General features: G+C 53.8%; 1 protein-coding gene across 5 annotated transcripts in view; it reads right to left on the bottom strand.

The window, feature by feature from the left end:
• The window catches only part of DNAH17 (dynein axonemal heavy chain 17), a 155,876-nt gene that overhangs the window by 58,213 nt on the left and 88,032 nt on the right, over window positions 1–9,631 (bottom strand). For all 5 annotated transcript variants that reach the window (XM_017879371.1, XM_017879372.1, XM_017879374.1 and 2 more), the window contains 5 exons: window positions 5,957–6,239; window positions 5,694–5,867; window positions 5,287–5,494; window positions 4,608–4,773; window positions 732–834 (listed from right to left, as the gene is read on the bottom strand). In XM_017879371.1, coding sequence (XP_017734860.1) covers window positions 732–834; window positions 4,608–4,773; window positions 5,287–5,494; window positions 5,694–5,867; window positions 5,957–6,239 — 934 coding nt within the window. The remainder of the gene's footprint in view (window positions 1–731; window positions 835–4,607; window positions 4,774–5,286; window positions 5,495–5,693; window positions 5,868–5,956; window positions 6,240–9,631) is intronic.

The following is a 9,631-nucleotide window of genomic DNA, read 5'->3' as shown; positions in this document are numbered from 1 at the left end:
GGTCTCGATCTCCTGACCTCGTGATCCGCCCGTCTCGGCCTCCCAAAGTGCTGGGATTACAGGCGTGAGCCACCGCGCCCGGCCTATTTTTTTTTTTAAGAAGAGTATGTCCCAGGCCAGGCACAGTGACTCACATCTGTAATCCCAGCACTTTGGGAGGCCGAGGTGGGCGGATCACTTGAGGTCAGAAGTTCGAGATCAGCCTGGCCAATATGGGGAAACCTCCTCTCGACTAAAAATACAAAAATTAGCCAGGTGTGGTGGCGCACACCTGTAGTCTCAGCTACTCGGCAGGCTGAGGCAGGAGAATCGCTTAAACCTGGGAAGCGGAGGTTGCAGTGAGCTGAGATCGTGCCACTGTACTCCAGCCTGAGCGTCACAGTGAGACTCAGCCTCAAAATAAAAACAAACAAAACCACAACAAAAGAACAGTATGCCCCAAATATTGTATGTAACATACTTAGACTAAAAAAGCATTTATCTGGAGTTCAGATTTGACTGCATTTTTATCTGCTAACTCTGCCCGTTGACCAGGTCCCAGGGAAGGCTGGCCAGCTGTCCGTCCTCCCCATGCCCTGGAATTTTCTGATACATTCTGCAAGGTTAAGGAGTTCTCCAGAGAATGTCAGCCTGCAGCCCTAACATCCTAAACCAAAGTTTTTCCTCTCATTTGCCAGAAGCAAGCCTCAGACTCATGGCAGGTGACGGGAATGAGTGTGGTTTCTGCTTACCTGAAGCCTGGGGTCGATGGTGAAGGATCCAGAAGTGGGGTTCATGCAGGCCACGTACTGACAGTTATGGACGTCTTTTAACGTCAGCTTATGTCTGTCGTACCTGAGAGGGGAGACCAGCATTCATGCTGCACCCCCGGCCTGGAGGAGCCATCCCCTGCCCCCACTTCCCTTCCAAGAATGCCCTCCTTGTTTTTTTTTTGGTTGTTGTTGTTGTTGCTGTTTTTTTTGAGACAGTCTTGCTCTGTCGCCCAGGCTGGAGTGCCGTGGCATGATCTTGGCTCACTGGAAGCTCTGCCTCCCGGGTTCACCCCATTCTCCTGCCTCAGCCTCCCGACTAGCTGGGACTACAGGCACCCACCACCATGCCCAGCTAATTTTTTTGTATTTTTAGTAGAGACAGGGTTTCACCGTGTTAGCCAGGATGGTCTCGATCTCCTGACCTTGTGATCTGCCTGCCTCGGCCTCTCAAATGCTGGGATTACTCCATGTGGTTTTAAAAACCCTCCACAGATACTGACAATATGTGAAACAGCTGCTGTGACTTCATGCTCTCAAGAGAAATTTTGAAACAAGAGTAAAAGAGTGGCTCAGAGAGCAGGCTGGGGTTTATGTTCCAGTTCTTCCCCTGAGCAATGCTGCGGCTCTGGGAAGTTGGTTAACATCTCCGTGCCTCAATATTCTCTCCTGTGCAATGGGTCATTAGGAGGATAAAATGAGCTAACATATGAAAAAACACTGGGAAGGGTACCTGACATACAGTAAGTATGCAATAAATGTTCACCATCCCTGTCATCAGGATAATTATTAATGGCTGCTATTATTAAATAAGCTGAATAGGTCAGGCACAGTGGCTCACGCCTGTAATCCCAGCACTTTGGGAGGCTGAGGTGGGCAGATCACTTGAGGTCAGGAGACCGAGACCAGCCTGGCCAGCATGGTGAAACCTTGTCTCTAATAAAAATACAAGAATTAGCCGGGTGTGGTGGCACGCGCCTGTAATCCCAGCTACTCAGGAGGCTGAGGCAGGAGAATGGCATTAACCTGGGAGGCGGTGGTTGCAGTGAGCTGAGATCATGCCAGTGCACTCCAACCTGGGCAACAGAGCGAGACTTTGTTTAAAAAATAAATAAAATAGGCTGAATAATTTCCTTGATGTCATACTACACTATTCTTTTTTTTTTCTGAGACAGGGTCTTGCTCTGTCACCCCAGCTGGAGTGCATTGGTGATCACAGCTCATGGCAGCCTCGATCTCCTGGGCTCAAGCCATCCTCCCAACCTCAGCCTCACACTACCATGCCCGGCTAAGTTTTTGTAGAGACAGGGTCTCACTATGTGACCTGGGCTCAAGTGATCCTCCTGCCACCGCCTCCTAAAATGTTGAGATTACAGGCGTGAGCCACTGCGCTCAGCACTTTTGTTTTTCCCCCCCATCATGCACGCTGTATGCTGGAAGTTGTTGTCTCTTGTTAGTTTCTAGTAATTCCTTGTATATTTCAGATATTAATCCATTGTCAGTTTTACACATTGCAAATGTTTTCTTCCATTCTTTTATTTCGCCATTATATTTGTCCATGGTGTCTCCCCTGCGCACACTTCTCAGGTCACGGATGTTGTCCCCGTTTGCTTCTATCCACCTCACAGTTCACCCTTTGCCTGTGGGCCTGTCCTTCCCATGGGCCCCACCCTTGTCTGCCTGACTTTTCTTCCAAAAGTGAGCCTTTTCCTGACACATCCACTAAACGGTCCATCCTTCCCTGTTGTCGTGGGGCCATGTTAATCCAATATTCTAGAGGGATCTTTTATCTTTTGAAAACTCAAATCTGATTCTGCCACCCCTCCTGAAGATCCTTCAGGGTAAACTCCAGGGCAGATGTGGACCTAGGGCTGAAGCTTAAGAATGTGGAGGTCCCTCCTTAAGGAAAAGAAAGCAAAAATCTTAAGGAAATTTTACATGAGCACATGACCCTGTGAAGCTCTTGGAAGGGGACTTGAGACTTGGGGGAGCCAAGGCTGAGCTCCCACGGTCCTCACAGTAGACCTGCCTGCAGAGAGGAACGAGTGGGCTCTCATGCATGCGCCTGCCCTCCTCTCCTGTCTGGGTACCCTCAAATCTCCCACCCCACACCACGGTCGATTCTTCTGAAATGATGTCAGACTCTCTCCGGGCTCCCTGCTCAGCGTGGCAGCTATGTCCCCTCCCACAGGGAGCCACCTCTCACGCCCATGTCCCCACATCACAGCCTGCAGCAAGCATAGGCTTCCTACAGTTGTGAGCTCTGGGAGTGTCATTTAGTGAGGCAAAGGCAGATGATGGAGTCAGACATATCTGAACTCAAAATCCAGCTCCGGCTGAGTGCGGTGGCTCACGCCTATAGTCCCAGCACTTTGGGAGGCTGAGGTGGGCGGATCACCTGAGGTCAGGGGTTCAAGACCTGCCTGGCCAATATGGTAAAGCCCCATTTCTGCAAAAATACAAAAATTAGCTGAACGTGGTGGCAGGCACCCATAATTTCAGCTACTCGGGAGGCTGAGGCAGGAGAATCGCTTGAACCCAGGAGGCAGAGGTTGCAGTGAGCCAAGATCGCACCATTGCACTCCAGCCTGGGCAACAAGAGCGAAACTCTGTCTTGGAAAAAAATATAAATTAATTAATTAATTAATTAATAATAATCCAGCTCCGCCACTCATTAGGGCCCTGACCTTAAGTAGGCAACCTATGCCTCCCTTTCTTGGCATGAGACCAGGCTTCACGAACAAATGGACTGGTTTCTAGGCTCCTTTGGCCTGAGAATGCTCCGGTTTGGCCTGGGATACTTGCTTATTTTAAGAGACAACTGTGGCTGGGTACGGTGGCTCACATCTGTAATCCCAGCACTTTGGGAGGCCGAGGCGGGTGGATCATCTGAGGTCAGGAGTTTAAGACCAGCCTGGCCAACATGGCGAAACCCCTTCTCTACCAAAAGTTCAAAAATTAGCTGGGTGTGGTGGCGGACGCCTTTATTCCCAGCTACTCAGGAGACTGAGGAAGGAGAATTCCTGGAACCCAGGAGGTGGAGGTTGCAGTAAGCCAAGATCGAGCCATTGCACTTCAGCCTGGGTGACAGAGCGAGACTTCGTCTCGAAAAAAAAAAAAAAAAAAAGAGACAACTGACCTGAATGTTCTCATCTTTCCAAGCTGCAAACCTAAACGTGCCACCCTCGGCTTCTTGGTGCCATTAGGAGAAAGTCTGCACTCTGTACTAAGGCCCTGGGATTCTGGCCACAGCTGCCCTGGACGCCCTCTCCCTCTGGCTCTCACATTCCTGCCACACCGGGCCTCCCTGGGCTCCTTCACGTGCGGCAAGGCCTTTACACGTGGCATTCTCTCCACCCAGAATGCTCTCTGTCTAAGGTCCCACAGCCAGGGCGACACAGCTTCCAGCTGAGCACCATCTCCCCAGGGGCATCTCTCTGCTGGGACTCTGAGGAACTGAGGGGCTCCTCTGTGACTGCGCTGGGGGTTTTCCTGAGGGCTCTTCCTTTACCAGGTAATGTGCTTCTTCATCTTCCGGTGGGACAGACGCCTCGGTGGAAGGGGGGATCCCCTCCACTGGGGCTCTAGGCCACAATTATATGTTTGTGAAATGGGCGATGGACGAAACTGATACAACCTCTCCCCTGCCTTGGCCCTGCCTCAATGCCTTGTGGCCACACAAGCTTGGGGGCCCAGCTACGACCCGTGTCTCCCAACCCAGGTTGCAGCACCCTCCCCATGGCCCCACACCAGTCCGGCCCTACTGCCCTGGGGCTCCACCTCTTCCTGCACCCCTCCCTGGCCCCGCCCTCGCCGCCCCGTGGCCACGCCCTTCCCCCGGGCCCCGCCCCATCTGACCAGTGCCGGTGGTCCATGTGCTGCCGGATGAGGGTGTGTGGGGCCACCGTCCCATACTTGTCCACCTCGGGCATGTTCATGTCGTCGATGAAGTAGATGAGCTTCTTAGTGCCTGGTGGCCCGTAGTTCCTCCCCGATTTCTTCTCCAGTGGCTTCTCCAGCACCCCTAGAGAGGGCAGAGGGTCAGCCACCCGCCTGAGCCTCCTGAACTAGAGCCTGTTAGGTAGGGAGGGGCGCTACCTTTTCCCCCGGAGGACAGAAGGTGGGACCTGGCTGGGATCCAACTTTACCAAATGCACCTGCCCTGGAAGTGGCCCTTGAGGGGGCACCGGGTACAGCCCCAGGAATAAACAGAGCGATGAGAGGTGAGGGTGGCAGGAACCTTGCCCTCCGTCACCTTTGGATCACCTCAGATTGGCTGAGACACTCCCGGGGACCTGCTGCCTCGACTGGCCATCAAACCCCCATCACCATGCCCACTGGGGAGCACCAGAAAGAGGGGTCCCGGCTGCTCCTCCTTTGTCTTCGACTCAGGAAGGAAAGGCTAGCGGATGGGGCATGGGAATTGAGGAGGTGCAAAGTGGCTGGCGAGTGCCTGGGCCTGCAGTGAGAGGGGACAGCAGGGAATGGGGGCTGTGGGGTCAGCCGGGTAGGCAGGGTGTGACCAGACCAGCCTTACCCTGCAGCATGGCTGAGGTCGTGTAGAAGTTGAAGGGCACGGCCTGCACCAGGTAGTAGTCGGTGTTCAGGCTTTCCAGCTTGTCCCCCATCATCACCGACTTGCCCGTCCCCGCGTTCCCCACCAGCATCACTGGCCAGGACTTCTCCATGAGCAGGTCCATGAAGTAGCGGAGGCGGATGGTTTCCGTGGTGTGGACCAAAGAGGCCTGGGGGAGGCGGAGGGAGGGAAGGGAGCTGTGACTCTCAGACACTTCTGCCTCCTGTTAGCGTGCAGGCCATGTTCTACTGAAAAGGTCCTACTGTTGAAAATCTGGCGTTTGGACGTTCTGCGCAGGCGTGTGGGGGTGCTGCACAGATTCCTGCCTCTAACTTGCCAGTCAGTGGCCCTGCTTTGGGGACAGTTACCTGCAGTGGGACATCAGGATCCAGCTCAAAGGAGGGCACTTTATCTGTCCAGGGCAGGAACTTTTTCGTGTCAGGATCAATGTAGTAGTCGAAAATCGTTCCCTGCGAGGGGAACTTGATGGTTTTAAATTCATTGATCCACCATTTGCTGAACTCCACTCGATAATCTACAAGCTGTTGAGACACAGAAGTGAAAATCAGGGCCCAGCTAAGCGGGATGCTGAGAGACCCTGTGTGGGTGGCCAGGCCCCCCCGTGCATCACCTGGTCCTGGAACATGGCCCCGCCGAAGGCCCAGAAGCAGGCAAACACGAAGTACAGCTCGTACAGCTCCTTGGGGGAGTCGGGGGGCACAGTCTTCTCCGTGAGCAGGCACTCCAGCAGGTACAGGATCATTTGGATCACCGTGATCTCCGGCACTGGCGTGATCTTCTTGAACCCAAAGCGCAGCTTGTCCAGGCACGTGGGTAGGTACTTGTCAAAGAGGATCATTAGGTTGGCCTTCTCCGACTGCACCTTGCGCCTCTCGATCCAGCTGCTCACCACCCTGGGGGTGACAGGAGGCGCTGATGACACGGCCGCTGCTCTGGGTCTGCCAGTGTCCCTGCCTTGGTAAACGCCCCTCCTCACCTCCACCCAATTCTGCTGGGGCTGCCCTCAGGCTTGCCATGCCTGTATGTCAATGGGTCCAAACGAGGGTGCCAGAGGGGCGAGTTGCAGGCCCTGAAAGGGTCGGAGGAGGGTGCCAGGGTCATGGGGGCTGTGCCCTCTCTGGGGTTGCTAGCTATGGGGGTGCTGTAGGTCTAGAACAGCTGGGAGCCGTTCTTGCTATCACAGGGGATGCACATACCAAGGGCTGGGGGATGGGAGAAGAACAGAAAAGGAGAAAGCTCTCATGATGTCATCTCAGGGGCAGGAAGGTGGGGACAGGAAGGGGGTAGAAAGGAGAGACAAGAATAAGAACGGGGATATTTCATTACATCATCTGGACTCCTGGATCCAGCCATGCCTGAAGCACCCCTTTGCACTTTTTTTTTAAGCTTCAGTTAGCTTGAGTTGAATTTGCCATGTTCGGTGTAAGAGTCCAAATCAATACAACCAGCAATCCTTGAAGAGCCACATCAGACTTTCAGCCACAGACACCTCTGGGTGGTTTGTGTGGAAGTGGCCCGCCATGGCGGTGAGGGGTGTGGACTCTGGGACCTGACTGCCCAGGCTTGAGTTGGCTCTACCATGGCCAGCTGCTGCTTTGGCAAGTTACTGCACATGCCTGTATCCCTGGTTTCCCATCTGTAAACATGGGTGATGTTTCCATGACCCTCATTTCCAAGGACTACATGGGCTGATATTTTTAAAGCTCAGAGAAGAGGGCCTGTCCAGGGTAAGTGTCTCCAAATCAGCGTCTGCTAAAAGCATCACTAGCGCCTGGCTCCCTTGATTGCCAGTGAGCACAGCACGTGCATCATTTCCAGGATGCTCAGGGCCTAAGCAGGAAGCTCCTATTAGCACCCACAGCCAGCCTGCCCTACGTCAACCGACAGACAGGCCTCTTTGGACAGACACTCACTCTTTTTTCTTTTTTTCTTCTTCTTCTGAGATGGAGTCTTGCTCTGTTGCCCAGACTGTAGTGCAGTGGTGCGATCTCAGCTCACTGCAAGCTCTGCCTCCTGAGTTCAAGTGATTCTCCTGTTTTGGCCTCCCAAGTAGCTGGGATCACAGGCACGCACCACCATGCCTGGCTAATTTTTGTATTTTTAGTAGAGATGGGATTTCGCCACGTTAGCCAGGCTGGTCTTGAACTCCTGACTTTAGATGATCTGCCCACCTCAGCTTCCCAAAGTGCTGGGATTACAGACATGAGCCACCGTGCCCGGCCAGACACTCACTCTTCTGTGAGTGTGCTCTTGTCCTGGGACCCCCGCTCCTTCCTGAACCTCTATCACAACAGAGAACTGAGAGCTGAATGTCTTTGCTGTGCAGCACCCTGTATTACCCAGCATAATAGAGGAAACCTTTCTACGTCTCTAAGCGAAGCAGGGTGTCTCCATGCCTGTCGCAGCTCAGAACTGAATTCCGAGTCCAGTTGGTCTTGAGTAGGGGAGACTGATTTGCAAATCTACGCAGAGGCTGTTGCTTTCTGCCTTCTACTTTGAAGATATTCGTGTCAAATTTGTGATGCTGCCTTGGTAGGAGTCATTGAGTGCATGCCGATGTGTGTGCTGGCTCTGATACACCCAGCACAGGCTCCGGGAGAAAGACATGCTGTGAGACAGGCTGCCTTTCTTACCTCTGGTCCTCATGGCTTCTTGCCCTGTCCCCAGGGCCATCCTGGGTGTGTCGGGTGTCCCTGCCCCTGGCAGCTGCCTATAGGAGGGCTGCTCCTGCTGTCTGGGGACGCTGGGCCTGCTTCTCGTCCACTTCCATTCTCTCCTCTGCCAATCCTCAGGTCTCTTCCTCCTGCTTCCTCTAGGTTACTCCTTGGAGGCGTCCAGTTCCTGCCTTGGCCCACGCTGGCTTTGCTTCTGGCTCCCTCTGCTCCCATAGGGTGTCCCCCTGAGGACCCCACAATCCTGTCTTCTTCCTGTCCCCGTGTCTCAGCAGCTCCTACCCAGGCTTCGTTTCAGTTCCCAGGACATTGTCTTTGCCTACCCTGGAAACTCCCACACATGGTGTAGTGGGTAGGAATGACGGCCCTGCAAAAGGACATCCACCTTGTGGATGTGCCCTGATTTGGAGAAAGGGCATTTGCAGATGTAATCAAGGATCTTGAGACAAGATCATCCTGGATTTCGGGTGGACCCTGAATCCAATGGCCGTGTCTTTATAAGCAGCGGGAAATTTGGACACAGACACACGGAGAAGGCCACGTGTGTGGGAAGGAGATGGGAGGGGTGTGTCCATAAGCTGAGGGACGCCAAGGACTAGCCGGGAGCCCCCAGGAGCTGGGAGAGAGGCCTGGGACAGGTTCTCCCTCAGAGCCTCAGAGGGAACCAGCACTGCCTACTCCTTGATCACTGCCTATTTAATCACAGACTTCTGGCCTCCAGCGCTGGGAGAGAACAAATGTCTGTTGTTTGAAGCTGCCCCATTAGTGATCATTGTTTCAGCAGCTGGAGGACGCCGTGTAAGCGGGCAAGTGTTGCTGGAGAAGCCGGCACAGAGGCACCCAGGCTCAGCAGCTCCTGGCCCTGTCTCCACAGGGAACATTTCACTTGGTGTCCCTCTCAAACCCTAGCCACGCTGTGTTGCCTGCCTCCCGGCAGAGGGTCTCACTTCCCACGCAGAAAGCAAAGAAGTGCATCAGCATGGACTCCGGAAATTTAATTTTCTTTGCCTATAGACTTGCGTGCACCTGGAAACAGCCATGCCTGCATCCCATGGTCTAACATCATTCTTGTCTTGACAAACACTGCAAAGCGTCGTTCCTCTTGTTCCAGCCCTACCCTCCGGCACTCAAAGGCAGGACTGGCCTCACTTCTAGAGCCTCCCGCGGGCTTCTCCATAACTCATTGCCATCTGGCTCTGCCCTCAACACGCCCTGAAGCTGTTCTCCCTGAGCGATGGAGGTGCACCTGGTTCCCAAATGCAATGGGAACTCTTCTGTCCTTGGCTTGACTCTGGGTGCCATCCTGCTGAGCCTGCTCCCTCCTGAAGCTTTTGTCGCTGGGTGTCTGGGATGACGTGTCCTGGGATAACATGTCCTGGGTTCCCTTGTGCCTTAGGTTCGTTCCTCCTCTGAATCCCTCACAGACTCCTCTTCCTCCCCAACAGTGCTGGTTTTTCTCAGAAAGCCAACTTCTCTCATCCCTCTCTACATCTTTCCTGGAGAGCCCAACTCCTCAGCATGGAATATCCGGGGTTGGACACACATGGCAGGTGTGCAGAGTACTGGGCATGTGGGTGTATGGATGAGTGGGGGTGTGGATGAGTGGGTGGGTG

The sequence above is a fragment of the Rhinopithecus bieti genome, unplaced genomic scaffold (assembly GCF_001698545.2).
Source record: "Rhinopithecus bieti isolate Rb0 unplaced genomic scaffold, ASM169854v2 scaffold_9899, whole genome shotgun sequence".
In the NCBI taxonomy this organism is placed as follows: domain Eukaryota; kingdom Metazoa; phylum Chordata; class Mammalia; order Primates; family Cercopithecidae; genus Rhinopithecus; species Rhinopithecus bieti.
This window is presented reverse-complemented; position numbering and strand designations above follow the sequence as displayed.